This window comes from Alligator sinensis, unplaced genomic scaffold (assembly GCF_000455745.1).
Source record: "Alligator sinensis unplaced genomic scaffold, ASM45574v1 scaffold81_2, whole genome shotgun sequence".
Lineage (NCBI taxonomy): Eukaryota > Metazoa > Chordata > Crocodylia > Alligatoridae > Alligator > Alligator sinensis.
Window position 1 is genome coordinate 71,253 of NW_005842912.1, and position 17,762 is coordinate 89,014.

The window sequence follows — 17,762 nt, forward strand, 5'->3', positions numbered from 1 at the left end:
AGCAGAACATTAAAAAACTTTAAGCATTTATTGACTTATTTGTAGTTCTTGAGGTCTGCCTTATCCCACCCTTTTCCAAATATACATCTTCAGTTACTGGGTATGGACATCCCAACTCCCTCCTCTTAATCTTAGAGGGGCCTTCTTTAATAGGGAGGGCAATCTTAAGGTCTGGAATTCTCTTCTGATTGGCTACTCTATTCAAATTAACAGACACTGGAGCAATTTCCATTCAGAAGTACCAAAGGATGGGTGGGTTCCCTGAACAATGCTCTTGTAATATTGGAAGATAAGTAATCTTAGGAAAACTGTCACTTGTCAAAACTTAGTATGAACGTTTGCTCTTATAGGTCTGCTGGGAAGCAGGCTCACTTAAGGGTAACTTATGTAAGCTTTTTGGGACCCACAAATAGATTTAATTAGTTTAGTTCACTTACTTAACACAGAATCACACTTTTCTAATGACTACTAGTGCTACAGTTAAAGTGGCAATGGGGCATTCTCACACCCCAGAATGAATTCCTGGAAGGGGTATAGATTTTTATCTAAATGCTTTCTCTTCATTTTCTTTCAGATTAGATCAAGCATAAACGTTAGGGAGTTTTTAATACAGATTTAAATCTGCAAATTAGCAGTTTTATTTGCAATTAATTCATTTGTACAGCTATTTCATTAGTTTGTGTGAAATTGTATATTCCTATGTGTTCAGCCTTTAATTAGTTCTAGGACATTATTCAGTCAGAAGTGCGCTATATTTCATGATAGTTACAGTATTTTTCAATTAAATGTAAGAGGCAGTTGCTACTAACTGATATGCTGAATTAGAACAAACGAACACGTTCAGGAAGATGAACTGTCTAAACAGAAGATGACCACACAGAATCGGTTCTGCTGCAGAGACGTGTCCAGATGATCTATTTCTGAGTTAATATGAATCTGAAGTCCAATTAAGCATCGTAATGCATTAGAGAAACTAGTTTATCACAAACAGGGGAAATTGGAACCATATGTTATTTTTTCTCCCTCTACCTACACCTCCCTTATTTAATGGAACCATACCAGAAAACAGCTAGACTAAATACTGAGGCATAGCTGGAGGCATAGAGTTTGCATGTGGCAGAGGTCTTTTGACATTAAATAAACTGAAGGGAAAGGCAGACTTTTGCACTTTCTAGTTGTGCCAAGTTACTCAAAGAGTTGCCTTGTACCTGCTGCTTAAGACTTTATCATGAATGTAAATTAACAAGGTAACATCTACAATTATGTGGTGTTATATTATCTCATCGCTCTTACAACCCAATGGTGCAAGAATACTGTCATTCATTCTTCCTTTAAAAATATAAACATAAAAGAAAATAGAAAGACAACTAGACTCATTTTTCAGAGCCTGGCATTTTTACAGTTCAAAAGGTAAGACAGAAGGAGCTATTCTATATGATTTTGGTAGTGGTTTGAACTCTTCTGGAATTTCGGAAGGCTACTGCTTTACTGAAAAATGGCACATCCAGCAATGTCAGCATGGTGACCAGGCCCAGCATGTACAGCACTTTTGTTCTGTGCTGATATTAGCTAGAAATTTACAAAAAGTATTTTAGGGCCAAATTTTTGGGTGGTGCAAATCAACTTAGCTTTCCTGACATCACTGAGGCAGCACTGATTTATACCTGCTGGGAATCTGTCCTTCAGTGTTGATGCTTTCCATTATGAGGGACAAGAGTATTTCCTTTTTTCTTTGCTGCAGCTGGGATATTTCACTGCTTGCTAAATGATAAGAAAGGAAGGGAAAGTGCAGCTCTTTTTTTCATGGCACAAAGCCCATCTCCCTTTACAATTGAACTGGGAAGCTTTTCTAACCCCTTTGCCTAGTTATTTTTAAAAATTCCTAGTCTTTAAGTCTGGCCAAAAGCTTGCCTGTTTCCTCCCCTGGAGGAGCTAGGTGTATGCAGCCGTTTTAGCAAAGGGCAAGAGAAGTGCAGGAGGCTCACTTGACCTGTGCTTGCTCCCTACACCACTACTCGCTCCTCTGAGACTTCCTTTTAGCCTTTCAACAGATATTTTGTTTTACCCCTGGCTTTTCCCCATCATAAAATAAAGTATGGATATACATTGTTTTTTCACCCATCTCAATGCTCATGGAAAGGCAGTTTATTGTTCATTTTGCATTCCTTGTTCATTCCAAAGATAGGCAGCAGATATTGTATGTGTAGACTGCAAGTCACTGAGCAACCATCAGCTTTTTTTGTTCCATTTCTTTCCAATTAGGATGTCCCATTTCCTGCAGTTACATGCACTCCTATCCGAACACTAGATCAAGTTCCCCATTCTTTCTTTTGCACTTGACATGGTCCTTCACACCATTAAGCACAAACCGGGTAGAAAAACCTTACCATTCTGATCTGCTAGCATTACTCACCCACTGTGCCCTGGTGTAATAAAGTGCACAAGGTTACAAGCACAAGAGAACATCTGGCCCTGTGTGCACATGCCCATTTTCTACAAACACGAAGTTAGAACTTATGCTCAAAATTTGGGAAACAGTCATTTCTTGTGCTCCAAGGAATATCCATCTTATTAGGGCTTCTTTCGAATCTGCTGACTCACTGGTCCTTGCCTGTTGCAGGCCAATGCTTCATATCATATCAGGTCATGGGAAGATGCCATACAAAATAGAGTGAGACTAACAAATCACCGAATCAGATGTGTTCCAGGGTGAAATGTGGTAGATGCCATATGCAGTTGAAAATAACAAAGGGCAAATCTTTATTTACAAAAAACTCCCAAATCTCCAGCAAGTGCAAACTATAGAAATTGATGGCTTCAAAAAACTGTTTTGGAAATGAAGTAATTTTTTTCTTCTCCATGATAATGCACTTAGATTCTGCAGTCTGATTCTTACCTATGCATCGGGATCCATCCTCACTAGAATGATAACCTCTGCTGCACATTAACATGTTTCTTTGACAAGTGTAGGACCCAACAGTATTAATACAGTTGAATCCAGGTTTACATGGCTCTGATAGTGATGTGCACTCATTAATATCTGTGGAAGAGAAAGTCTATTAGCATAACAATATCAGCTGCTAAATTAATCTATTCTTTTCACTCTTCTAGCTATCATTTATTTTCCTTCATTTTTACTTTGATTTATTATGCAATGAATTTAGGGCTGATGAGAATCTGCTGTTGCAGCATTTTAAAACTCAACTGCCTGCAAATCTAATATAATATTATTTTTCAAAGAGCAGCAACATTTAGACAGAATTCAGTAAAGATTTAAGGAACATTAAACATGATCAATGTATACCCACTGAACAGGATGAGCATAAGGAATCTGCCCAGTACTGCTGTACACTTTCTGAATATACTGCTGTAGTCACACTTACCAACACAATTACCCTCTGGGTCCTGTAAAAATCCATTCATGCATCGCTGCTTTGATTCACAATAGAATGATCCTTCCGTATTCTGACATACAAAGTTTACTTTACAACTGTGAGTTCCTTTCACACATTCATTAATGTCTGTTAATAAAGATAAAGACACCAATTTGCAAGTAATTCAGCTGCAGTGTTTTCTAGCCCTGGCATCCTGGTTCCCTGTTTGCTTTTTTCCCTGGGAAGAGGTTATGAAATGTCAGATTTATAAAAGGCCTGGAAAGGTGTTATTGTAGCATATATAAATTATATTAGTTTGTGGCTGCACACTAACAGACTTCAAGATTTTGCACTTGCATTTACACCACGTCTGCAATGAGATCCAAAAAGGTGGATGTCAGCAGTTTCAGAGCCTCTTTGAAGTTATCAGCCTGTACTCTGCTGCAAGGTTGAAGTTTCAAATGCAAGCACACGTATCAAAGATAGTGGTCAACAAAAATATATTATATTATTTCTAAATCAAGATGGACATTCTTCTCCTTAGAGTTAGCTCCATTGAAGCAATGACAAAAATCATATTGACTTTCATGGGGCCAGGATTTCACTGTGTGGGTAAATGTTAGGGCTGTGTGAAGCTTTGGGTGCTGATTCAATTCAGAGGAGATTTGGCCTGATTCGGTGGCTGAATCTCCGAATCCAAATCGAATCAGGAGACCAATTAAAAGGTCCGAATCAATTTGAAGCTCTCTGAATCGATTTGGAAAAGGTTCGGAGACTTCTGGCAATTTGGGCTGTCCCTGCTTGCTGCAGCAGGGAGCTGGACCCGGACTCCATGCTGGTAAGTAGGGCGGAATGGGGGCTGGGGGAGGGGGGAGGAGACCATGGGGGGACCCCTGCCAGGCCACATCCCCTGACTGCTCCCACAGCTCCCCTGAGTGCCCCCTGCCCACTCTCCCAGCCCCACCCCCTGGCTGCCACGCCCACCCCAGCTCACAGCCCTTTAAAAAAAAAGAAAAACAAAAAACCCTGCTGCTGCATTGGCCTCGGGGCTTCTGGGGACTTGTGAGAGCGCCCCCCATGCAACATGGGGTATGGGGGGGGCAGTGGGGATCACTCCCCCCACTGGGCAGGAACCGGTGAGTCCAGGCTTTTTTTTTTTTTAAAAAAGGGCTAAGAGCTGGGGCGGGCAGGGCAGCCACGGCAGGGGCTGGGACAGTGGGTCCCTACACACAGGGCTGGGCAGGGACCTGCATGTGAGAAGACAGATAAAAGGTCTTATCTCCACACCCACAGAAAATGTTCAAAAGAATACAAGCACAGTGTTCATATCAGACTGGATCAGATCCATGGTCCATGCAATCCAGTAGCCCAGGAAAGGTTAAGCTACTTGTTTAAGATGTGAAGCCTGGGATTTTATATTTCTTCCAAGATTTTTTTTTAACATTATGTTAAGTTTCCTTAGAAGCCTGCTAAGTTTTGGAAACTCTCTCCTCTCGGGAGACACTCTCCCACCAGTACCAAATTGATATCAGCAGCTTGTAAGAAAAGAACTATGCAAAAATTAAGCACTGAGAGGACAGATTCTGATATTCATGGGACTGCTCAAGGAATAAGGATCTATCAAATGTTAGACAAAAGGTCATGAAAACTGGGCCTTAAATGAGCATAGTGTAAGTAGTGAGAGTATTAAAGAATAAAAAGTATCTGCCTTACCAACACATTGACTTTCCTTGAGCTCATACCCTGGCTGACAGCTGAGTTCTTGAAGACACTTAAATGATCCAATTGTGTTGATGCAATGTTCCCTGCGACTACAGTTGTGTGCATCTGTTACACATTCATTAATATCTACAAGAAGCAGCAGATAGATAGATAATTCAGCATCTCATATGCACCAAGAAATCTGTATCTTTCACAGCCAAACCCTCATGTGAAAACATTTAATCCAAAAATGTTTATACAGCACTGTGCTACAGCTTTGTGATTAAAGACACTTCATGTCTGGGTGCTTCAGTGTGTTCACTGAGGACAAGGGATAGACCTAACTGATTAGAAACATAAGTCAGCAGAGGCTTGGTAATGAGCTTCACATTTACTCGATGTAAACTTCCCACCTAGCTGAGCAAGAAAGTGATTCATACTTCATGCTCATTAACAACTTCTCAAAGTGCAGGTAATTTACTAGCTATGCTGCTTTGTAACAAACATCATTGTGGGTGGAGTTGTATAATATGCATTTTTTGTTGAACACTTCATTAACATTGGTGTCACATGAAAATATTGGGAAAATAAAGCCAAAAGGCTCATTTGGGATTTTTACATTTCATTTAAAGTGATAGAAAGTAGTTCTATTTCAATGGAGAGAGTGCAGGATGATTTCACTGAAATGTCAGATTATAAAAATGAAACCTATTTAGGAAGGAAAAGAATCAACTATTTTAAAAGCTTGGACTTACAAAGACTTGTAAAGCTTATTTTTAATGTACCAAAGGACAGAGAAAGAAAAAGACACAGACAAAAACTGGAGGCCTTAATCTTGCTCTTAACATGTATAAGCAGTGCCACAGAAGTCAGCAAAACTGTCCATACACACAAAATCAGTCATGAGTATACAATAATTTTTAACATACGATACACAACCTTTCACCCCAAAAAATCAGCCCTCCAAAACTGTGGTGCATGTTTTAAGTGGGAAATCTATTTTCTTCATTGGAAAAGAGGCAAGTCTGGAGACACTGTAAATACCATACAGCTGTCAAGATGCAAGAGTCCTGTGTTAGCCTTTCACAGCTGTAGCTATTGGCTGAGTACTTAGCTTGTGCCTGAAGCAGCAAGTGATCTGCTGGTAGTATCCTGATGTGGCTTGTGATGTGGGAATGACACTACTTACAGGACATTAAAGAAATAACTACTTACAGAAAGAACTAACAGTCTTACTAGGACTGCTTGCTAGCCCTTGCAAAGATCTGGGGCCTAACCCTGTGTGATAGTATGTCCAGAAAGTGTGGCATGTCAGAAGACAGTCTGGTAGAGACAGATTGTATCAGGAACTAGGGGTGTGTGAAACGGGCTGTATTCGATTCGGATTTGGCCTGAATCGGGGACAGCGATTCGATTTGTTGATTCGGATCACTGTCCCCAATTCAATTCAGCTGAATCCGAATCTGAAGATTCGATGCTGATTCAGAGAATCAGCAATTCAGCCACAGATGCAGCTTTAAATGTTTTTTGTACATACCTCGAGGTACCAGGAGCGGCTCCTTAACGCTGCAAAGGTGGGGTGGATGGAGCGTCCCACAGGAGAGCTCCCCATGTGCTTGGTGGTGAACCCGGAAGTGGACTGGGGTCCCTCCACCCAGCTCAGCGATCAGCCATTGGGGGACACCTGGTGCTCCCCCCCCGCAGGGGGACCCTGGGTGCCCCCCAGACCCAGGAGGCACCAGTCGCCAAGCTGGGAGGGCACAGGGCCCCCCCCAGTGCGCTACCTGGCAGACCAGGAAGTGGACCAGAAATGCTTCTAGTCCACTTCTGGGTCTGCTGCCGAGCATGCTAGGGAGCCCCCCACACTCCTGTGGGACACTCCATCTGCCCCACCATCGCAGCATTCACAAGCCGCCTGGTACCTCTAGGTATGTAGAAAAAAACATTTAAAGCTGCTTATATGTCCGAATCTCTCCGAATCAATTTGGAGGGTTCCAATTTGATTTGGAGAGATTAAAGGGTCTCCTAAGTCAATTCAGATTCAGAGATTTGGCCACTGAATTGTGTCAAAACTTCACCAAATCAAATCAGGAATTGAAGATTTGCACAGCTCTACCAGAAATTTCCTGGTGCCACACTTCCCAGACATCCTATGCACCCTGGAGAACATACAGCATGTCACACCGTCAGTCATGACTACAAGTGTCTTTTTTTTCCTACATTCTGCCTTCCAAAAATAATGCGTGTATTTTATTTGGGGACATATTGTATGTGAGAAAATACAGTGCATGTTTTGCAGAATCTGGGTCATGGTTTAGTTGTTGTTTCCTTTTTATTTATATATTTTTTTAGATTTTCATTTGTTTTCCATTTTTATTCCTCATATGCTTCCTTTCCAAGCCAAGAGTCAGTGTGTACCAAAGTAATGCATTGCCATCTGGATAGTGTTCTGAAAATCCTGCAAGACCATAGATGCAGAGTTTTCACTGAGTTTAATGAGCCTTCAGTACAATCATTCAGGATGAGGCTTATCGAGCTCATATGGATTTGCAAAAACATTTCCTGTCTGTATTTCATTGACAGGCTTCACATTTTCTTGACTTAATTAAAAAAAAAATTTTGGATGGATTTAATGCAAATGTTAAATTTTAGGAGAGTAGGTACCATGAATATCTATTTATGGCATGCACCTTCTAGCACCTAATCAAACAAGTTTCCTTCCGCTGATTTTAATGGGCTCTGGTTCACGGTCTGAGTATAGTTTCTCAGCGACCAAGAAATGTTCTCATACAAACGCAAGAGTCCATTTCTGGGTCTGCGGAGATGACCATGTGAACTTTGTTTCTTTTAGCAATTTTTTGTGGAAGTGACTATCACGTTGGTATGTGGACTGCCATGGTGACTCTACCACACACAAAGATTTTTTGGTGCTGGGGAAATCCCCAAGGAGATGGTTAAGCCAGCATTAGTTTTGCATTGTTTTACCAGAGTAGAGCAAAATAAATGGAGTGTTACTGACAACCTTGCCATGTATATTGTTTTTAGAGTAAGTCAATCTCTACTTCCCAATTTTAATAGGTTATCTATTAAAGTCTGGGTGGTTGTAACATAGCTGTCTTCATTATTGAGAACCAGCTCATCACATCTGCACTTTGTTTGAAAGAATTCCAAAGAAATTGAGTTAGTTTTTCAATATTAGTGAAAAATTAATTCCTGCTGTTGAACCCAGAATTGTCTTATCTTCATTCTCCACTGGTTGGAAGAGCTGAAGACAGGGAAATACAAATCTCCACAGTAACTTGAATAAGGGAGAAGAAGAAAAAGGAAAAATACTGCACAATACAGTTATATGGTTACATCTTCTTGAACCAGTTCAGAACTGTGCCTAGGGATGACACTGGGAAAGCAGCATGCATTTCTTCCTTTAACAATTTAATTTTCTTGTCTTCATTCAGAATCCCCTTGAGAAGCAGTCTCAAGCCATGTGCTAAGTTGTGAATGTGTGTGCAGGTAGAGCTAGTGCCACCATCCTCTATGCCATTTCAGGAAAATCTGGAAAAAAATGTGGTCAATATGACAACACACTTAGGCTAGGGACAGACATTCAAAAAGCCTGAGCCTGAATTGATTCAGTCTTTGTAGGTTAGTCTAACCTGGCTTGGCTAAATCAATTTGTAACCCAGACAGACATCCCAGAAATGCAGGGACATGCATGCTGTGGCTCAGGCTATAAGCTCAGGGGCACTAGAGCAGCCCTCCCTTTACTTCCACAGGGCAGAGCTGAGGGGGGCATGGCCAGGCCCTGGCAGGACGTTCTGATTATTCCCCTTCCCCCGGCCTCCTGAGCTGCCTGCCAGGGAATGTTTATCACCCCTAACTCAGTGTTCATCAACTCATTAAGAAAACAAAGCCTCTCTCACTGTTTTTCTTATTGTCTGAGACGCTGTCTTACTTGCAAAGTGATATTAACATCTTCTTAGTAACATGTTTAACTCATATGTCTAGAACAGGCTTGTGCAAAATGCGGCCCGCCAAGCCATTTTATCTGGCCCTCAACAGCCACTGTTGTGGAACACAGAGCCGCAGCAGTGCGAAGTGGCGGCGTGGAGCCGCAGTGGTGCCATGGAGAGCGAAGCGGTGGCGGCGGTGCAGAGCATGAAGCAGTGGCGGCAAGGCAGGCAGGGAGTGCAGAGGGAGAGCAGCGAGGCAGGCAGGGAGCGCTGTGCAGCACGGAGCCACAGCAGCGAGGCGGGCAGAGCGTGGAGGGAGCGCGGCGAGGCAGGCAAGGCGGGCAGGGAGCACTGCGGAGCGCAGAGCCGTGGCAGCGGTGGGGCCGCGGTGAGGCAGGCAGGGCCGGCCGGGGGGCCCCAGCCAGCAGCGAGGGGAGGGGAGCTGCTTACCCCCGTGGGGTCCGGGGGCCCCGCACGGGAGGGCAAGCAGCGGCCGCTGGCACTGCCAGCCCACGCCTGTCTCCTCACACCCCCCACCTTGAAGCGAGCCCTGCTGCCCTGCCCTGCCCTGAGCCACAGCAAGGCGGCGCCTGCTCCCCCGGCCAGTCTCCCCCCGGGCGCTGCGGCTCTCCATGCCCGGCCGCCCACACGAGGCCCTGAGGGGGCTGCTTTTCACGTGCTGCTGGGGCGGGAGGAGCCCGGCCGGGTCTGCACCGGCCAGCAGAAGTGGCGATGGAGCCGTGTGCTGCTCGGGGCGGGATGAGCCTGCACCAGTCAGTCCCGAGCGGCACACGCCTCCGCCACCACTTCTGCTGGCTGGTGCAGACCTGGCCGGCCTCCTCCCCTCCCCAGCAGCACATGGGAAGCCAGCTTCCGCTGCATGCTGCTTTTCCTGGCCAGTGCCAACCCAGTTCTGCCCAGGCAGATCCTGCAGCACCATGTCAACCCGGGCATGGCACCAGCAGGCCGGGCGGGCCCCTGGTTAACTCCAGCTTGGCCCTGCAGCTTCTCCAGCACCAGGTCTACCCGGTTGTAGCCAAGCGGCTCCTGCAGCCCCATGTCAACCCAGGCATCCATGCCATGTCAACCAGCACCATGTCAACCCCTGCAACTTCATTGGTGTCAAAGGTCATGTGACATCACTTCCTGATATGATACCACTTCCTGTGACGTCTTTAAATATAGCTCGCCGGCCCACCGGGTGATAAAAAATTTGTGATCTGGCCCCACATTAAAAAATTTTGGACACCCCTGGTCTAGAGGAAATTAGCATTTTTGCATATTTAAAAAAAAAAAAAAAAAGGCTCAGTGGAGATTGCTTTGTTGTCTTGCATCTATAGTTACTCAGAAATCTCCAGATCACTTCAGCTTAACTTGCTTTACAGAACACATATGTTTAATTTAGAAGTGCTGTTCTTCTGCAACCACTTATCGTACTTCATTGTAGTTTTGCCAGAATACAGTCCCTATGCTTCATAAATAAAGTGACCACTTGCTGTGTATTCAGAGTAGGAAAAAACAGCTTGGATAGGATGAGGGAAGAAGGCGGCATTCTACACTCTTCCCATGGAAATACAAGACAGATTAAGATGAATAAAATGGAAACAAGTCAAGGGATGCATTGGAGTGCATGTAAGAATGTATATGAAATGAATCAGACTCCAAATTGCCAATAGAAACAATCACTATTAAAAAAAAGACAATTCAGTTCTTATCTCTGGCAAACATGAGACTTTTGAGGGTAAAGAAATTATAATGTGTATTCAAAAACCTTCATAGAAGAGGTGTATGCATGCTGTTTAATCAGCTGGTGACTCTTCAGTGTGCCTGAATGACTTTCAGGAATTTTGGAAATCTGCTTTTCAAGACACCTGGAATTTTAATCTTTTACAATTTGACTTGAGGAAATCAAGAGTAACTAGTATCTGTTGTTCTACTATTATGTATGACTAGTCCCTCCCTCCTGCCCCCAGCAATATGCACATATTGACATTATTACGAATGACATTAAAACAATAATTGGCAGACAGACTATTGAAAGTATTTCTCATGTTCCATAGAGTTCAAGATGGAGAACAAAAGCAGTTAGCTGGCAAATGATGCCTTAGGCAAACACAGTTGCAATGTGGGACTCAGACAGTGGTTCAACAAATTACTGCCTGCAGATTTTTGTGCCTTTTCCCTTTGACCAGAAAGATAGAAAAAATGTTAAATATGGCAACTGTTCTCTAGATATCATATGTAAAGCAATGCTGTACAACAAAGGAATGTACATATCCAGTGTGTAAATGTTCAGATCTACGCAGAGGTCTCAAAAGTTCCTTCCCTATTAAATAAGTCTACCTGTAACCATGAATTGTATCAGGAAAATATAAGACTTCATTATTTAGCTAAGGAGCAAGGTAGTCTTTTAGCTTTACAAAGATTTGGTTTGTATTGTATGTTTTACATATCTGTGTTGGGATGATTTTATTTCCCTGGTCTCAAAATGAGACTCTCTATTGCTCTGGTACACTCAGCTGTTTCCAAGCTTTGATCTCAGCTGAGTGCACGGGATGGCAGGGATGGCAGGGAGATGCACAGTGCCAGAGTATGGGAGCGGGGATGAACATGGTCCCATTTTCACTGGGACAGTCCCTTTTTAAACACCTGTTTTGGGCATCCCACTGAAAATGGGACTCAAGTGTTCATTAACCAAACCAATGAGACATATCGTCACATAAACCTGAGTATGCTTGTACTATTTTACCAACAAATTAATGGGTTGTGTCTAAAAACTGAAAGCATCTTATTGATGTCAGCTCTGGTAAAGTCTTGTTATAATGTTATGAGGGACAAGTTCCAGAAAAGGCTGAAAAAGTATAAATTAAGATAGTATTTTCATTTCTAAAGACCCAGAAGTCAAAAGATATACAAGTTACTGATACATTCATTAACATGAGGTAGGAAAGTCCCATTGTTCCCAATTTATTTCTGTTTTAGCTACTTAAACAAGAGACCTGATTTTCTGAAGTGCTGCACATGTGTCTGCTTCCATTAAAGTCAATGGGAGGGATCTCCCAGGGCACACAGGAAGAATGTGGAGGAACACAATGTAACAGCTTCTGCCTTAAAAACCTCTGTTGTAACTCTAAGATCATCTTTCTTTCCCAGTGCTGTGGTAAAGTTCTAATTTTACTTAATGAAAGTATTATATTATTATTTTTATGCTTAGAGTGATACGTCTACCAATATGTCCAGATTCCAAAAAAACACGTAGAGGTGAAAGTTAATAAAAGCCAGGAAAGAAGGTGACCTGCATTCATGCTTTGAACTCTTAACACAGAATTGAAGGGCATTTGTACACTTTTGCACTGCAGTGCTGGGCACTTTTAAAAGCACCTGGTGCTGTGCTGCACGCATTTGAATAAATGGCGAAATGTATGTCAGCACTGAGAAAATGGCAGTGGCACACTTTTGAACTAAAACGCATCAAAGGTGTTTTAGTTCAAAAGCACACTGCCTCCATTTTCTCAGCGCTCATGTGCATTTATACAAATGCATGCGATGCAGTGCTGGGTGTATCAGTTTGCGTGCAGAGCAGACTCAATTAATGTGCTGCATCTCTGGTCCATCAGAGCAGACAAACGAACGTATATAAATGCCCATAGAAGAGTAGAGCTGGGAGGTAACCCTCAGGGTCATCTAGTCTCACCCCCTGCTCAAGGCAGGTTCATCCCTGCCTAATTCATTCTAGACAAATGTCTCCTAACCTGCTCTTAAGAATATGCTTCTGTCTAGGGACAATTTTCCTGCTAGCTTCCTTACAGCACACAGAGTACTGGTGGAAAGGAAAGGAAAGCAGTGTAGTTGTGATACTAGTGGACGACATGCGATTAGCTCAATGAATGACACTATCAATGAGATTACAGGGCAGTCAGAAAAGAATGATAGAGTCACAAATGACATTATAGCCACAGGTGGCATTGATGTTCAGGTGAAATTATTAATTTCTTGGACTCCTGTTTTAAGGAGTTCTACTTGAGACAATTTAAAAGTGTCTAGTTTTCATAGTGTTAGTGTGACAGTCTCTTAGTTGTTGGTTGCCTAAAGGCCTTGGCACATGTTATGTTTAAGACATGATTAGGGTGTTAATCACACCACAAATAGTAACCTTGACATACATTAAAGCCAATTTATGGCATGACAATATAGCAACTGAGCCACAAATATATTTCACATATAATGTGTAACATTTTTGTAGCTGGTTTGTATCATGCCTTAAACCAAAGATGTGGCATATTGCGACCAACCCATGAAAGATCCTGATGCTCAGCTGTAGCCCACGGTTCAGAACGCAGGTCCTCCTACTAACTCAATGGGATCAGGCTGGGAGCAGCACTGGGGTACATGGCGGGGGCGGTACCTGAGCCTGATCTTAGGGAGTGTCCCCTCAAGGTCATGCTCACTGCACCCTGGACCTTTAAAAAAGCAGGCTTGCAGCTGGGAGCCCCAACTGAATGCCTACTTTTTAAGCTTCTGGGTTCCCTATGGAAGTGACAGCTGAGGAGTTCCCCACTCCCCAGCTGCAGGTACCACTTCACAGTGTAGGACACAGAGCTCCCAGCTCCCTATCCACCTGTGCCCCACATCCACATAGGTCCCAGAACTTGGGGGGCTTTAAAGAGTGTACCTGCTGCTAGGTTGCACCCATGCTTTTTTAAGCAGCCCAGAAGTTCAGACTAAGACAGCAGCAGATGGTCTATGGTCTCTGGCTCCTGGTACCTAGGGAGTTTTAAAGAGGCAGCTTCCCTGCCTGGGACTTTAAATCCTGTGCCTCCCAGCTCTGGCTGGGTAGCCAGGCATGAAGCTGCCAGGAAATCAGCTGATTGTTGGCCAGCCCAGAAAGCCCTGGTCTTCAACCAGATGTGGGTCTGTACCAGCTAGGACTGACTGACAGTTTATTGCCAGGTTAGTGCAAAAATTAGCATAGGTATTCTATCTATTCTCCCAGTGGCTCAGTGACTAGGGCATTCTGGGTGAGGGGTCCAAAACTCTGGACTTACAGTTTCCCAGGTGAGTGTCCTAATTGTGCATAGTCATCTACGTGCAGGGCTAAGTGCCTAGAGGCAGAATTATAACCTGTAAGCAAAATGCCATTTTTGGGACTTAGATGACAAAAATACCATATAGATGACCCAACCCAAACAATTAGGTGATCCAGAAAGGAACAGAATGTCACCCTTAGTACTGTGGAATCACCTTCACTGAAGGTTTTCAAGAAGAGACTGGACAGGCATCTGTCTAGAATGGCTGAGAAAGAGAGGGTCTATTTTTTGGACAGGGAGTTGGCTAGACAACCCTCAAGGTCTTTCTCAACCTTACTGCTCTATGTACACTTCTGAAAACCAGGCCTACAAGCTGTTCCTGGTCACTTTTGAAAATGTAGGCCCTAATCTTGTAAGATAGCAACTCTCTAATACATTAAATGAATACTGGTAAAATTGATTACCGTCCCACATAAAACTATTGCCCAGGGAGACACCATAAGAAGATCTTAGTACATCTTTAACTTTTATTCTTAGAAAATCAGTGGCACAACCATGGAAGGGCTAATCAGAGTTACATTCCAGCCTTTTGGAATGTATTTCCCCTGGACTTGTGCAAATTTCATGAGGTCCATTTACAGTGTTCTTTTACTAAAGCCCAAACTTTGAGCAGCAGAATTCACGTCTCCACACTAGTCAATCCCTGGTCTCATTCGGAATAGCTTAATTTTCTGTATTCCTGTGGTCATCATAACTATGAACCTGCATTATATGCATCTTGATAATATACTGCTATGGAAAAAGCCAAGTAGCACAGAATTTATGATGTTAAAGACAGTCAAACAAATGGTGCAAATGTGTTTTTACTAACTCACATTAAAATGTCATAGGCAAAGATGACCGGAGAGCCTTTTTGCACAAATGGTTTAAATGCATTGCATAGCATGAAGAAGTACAATGCTACAGTGAATGATTTACACCTATCATCTTACCAACACATTTTCTATGCCTGTTGAGTATAAAGCCCTCTGCACAGAACACTCTGTGGCTGACACAGCTGAATGATCCCAATGTGTTCACACACAATTGTCTTCTGGAACAAATATGAGTACCTGTAAGGCACTCATCCAAATCTACATCAACATGTTGCAACCAAAAGGGAAAAACAGAATTCTATTAGAATTATTTCTGAAATGATAAAATATTTTTTTTCATGTCGGAGTCAATTAAAGTGTTTTGGTGCTACCATCTCCATATCATACTATTTTAAACAGAGTATTATGTCCACTATAAAAGATACAATTAACATTCCAAGTTTTCTCACCTGTACAAAAAACAGCTGCCTGAAGATACTTACATTAATACTGACATGGATGGAACAAGTCTATCATGACCACACTTAACATGAGTAATTTATACCAAATGATTTATCCTGTAATTTTAATTCCTTGTTTTATTCATAAAATATCTAGGTTTCATTAAATTTATTTCATATTCAATAACATTGGAAAAGGGTTTTTTTTAGATTTCTTAATGTGATGAGCTAATTACTAACAATTTTCTGTGTGCATTCAGAAATTGCTATTTGAGTTTACTTGGTTAGTTGTGATGAGTTAGATAATAATCACTACTTTATAATCAAAGATAATACACAGAACGTTGTTTCTATTCTCTGGCTGGAAGAAAGAGCGAACAATTCCCTGGTGAATATTTAAACACGCAAATTTCAAATTCATAGGTTGTGAATAATAATGATGCAACACTGAAATGTACTACTTTTAAACACATAGACCCAGTCTTCAGTTTCTGCAGATTGAAGTCCATTGGGCTCTACTGATTCGTACCAGCTGAAAACGTGGGCCAACTGTCAGTGGAATATATCCTTTAAATGATCAAGGAAAGGATACATAAAAGAGGTATAATGCCTGACTGGAGAGATTTTATTTAAAGACTTAGGGGAATATTCAGAGATTTTCCCTTAGCATTTGGACCAATGATACTGACATCCATTTCAGTCATTTATAAATGAAGACTTTATTATTGACTCCCCTGGTGAAATTAAAAAAGGATTGAAGGAGGATGTAAATCACCTCCAGCAGAGTTCTGCAGCTTCAGCTGTAACTCACAGGCTGAAATGATAGCCTCTGCCACTCGACAACTCCACTGTAGGACTTCATGCTATCATAGATCATGGGCCCCAGGCCTCAGCCTGCTTTTGCCTGGGGTCCTCCTCCCCGCTCCTGTCAGGCAAGCAATGTGCAGGCTGTAGCTATCCAGTCCACAAAACTCCATACATGCTTTAGGCAAAACAGGAGGTTTTGCACAGAGTGCTATCCTCAGTGAAAACATGCCAGTAACAGTAAGAAGCATATGTCTATCAAATCTTAGCTAAAATAATCATGCACTGAATCAGAGAGTGGAATTTTAGGGTGCCTGTACACACTACATGTCTTAATCCTCATTAAATTAAATAGGTTTATAAAATGTAAATTTGTTTATTTTGGAGCATTGCATATGTGTTTACACACACTAGGTTTTCAAACAAATTAAGCCGGGTCCCTGGCCAGCGCTGCAGGAAAGTAGGACAGTCCAGCACTGCCCTCCCCCACCCTCAGCCTGGGGCCCCCACCCATCCCATGTTCGTGCCCTGCTATGCAGCTGTGGAAGCAGGGAGCTGGCAAACAAGAAAAAAAGAAAAAGCTACACAAGAAAAAAAAAAGTGGAAGCAATTTTAAAGTGAAAGCAATTCAAAGGGGTAAGCTACAAAAAAGGGGTGTCCATCTTCTCCCTGGAGTACTTTAAAGAAGCCTTACTGAGAGTGCAGGCACAAACCATCCTGATGTGCAGGAAGACTAACGAGTATGGCAGAAGAGCAGCTTGTCTTAGCAGGCACGAGAAGACGGCACGAGAACTGCATTAGAGAGACCAACTGGCAGCTTCGGCAATGGTGTCTCGAGGCAGGCTTTGGCTTCCTGGACAATGACTGGCACATCACGATGAAGGACATGCTCAGTTGGGATGGGCTTCACCTGTCCCCCAAAGGTAAGCGTGTGTTCTCTTCTAGGTTGGCAGATCTCCTCCAGCGGGCTTTAAACTAGGCTCGTCGGGGGGAGGGGAAGTTGAGGGCGGGGGAAGCCGTGGACCACCAAACCATGTGGCACCCACAAGGACAGCCCAGCCTGAAGAAGGAGAACATCGGGAACCTGTTCTCGATGTTCCATGTACCATGGGGCGGCCAGCAATACAGCACAGGTAAGCAATAAGCAGGTAAGCAATAAGGGGCCCTTTGGGAATCGGAGCTGGGGGGCAAAAAAGGCACCAGTCACAGGGCTCAAGTGCCTATATACTAATGCTAGGAGCATGGGGAATAAGCAGGATGAACTAGCACTCCTGCTTGCAGAAAACACTTACGACTTAGTAGGGCTATCTGAAACCTGGTGGGATTCTTCCCATGACTGGGCGGTACATATTGAGGGTTATAGGCTGTACAGAAAGGACAGGGTGGGGAAGAAAGGGGGAGGGGTTGCGCTCTATGTTAATGAGCAATATACTTCGACCCTCATCAAGACGGAATCAAAGGAGGAGAAAGTAGAAGGATTGTGGGTTAGGTTACATGGGGGGCAAGGAGAAAGGGATTTGGTGGTAGGGGTCTGCTACAGACCCCCACACCAAGGGGAAGAACTAGATTCGGGGCTCCTGAGGCAGCTCTC

At 43.1% G+C, this 17,762-nt stretch overlaps 1 protein-coding gene across 1 annotated transcript in view; it reads right to left on the reverse strand.

Annotated features, from left to right (window-relative positions):
• Positions 1 to 17,762, reverse strand: part of LOC102367906 (fibulin-2) — a 179,829-nt gene that overhangs the window by 18,568 nt on the left and 143,499 nt on the right. The window contains 4 exon segments of the mRNA XM_025192321.1: positions 2,897 to 3,040; positions 3,384 to 3,521; positions 5,088 to 5,222; positions 15,045 to 15,185. Coding sequence (XP_025048106.1) covers positions 2,897 to 3,040; positions 3,384 to 3,521; positions 5,088 to 5,222; positions 15,045 to 15,185 — 558 coding nt within the window.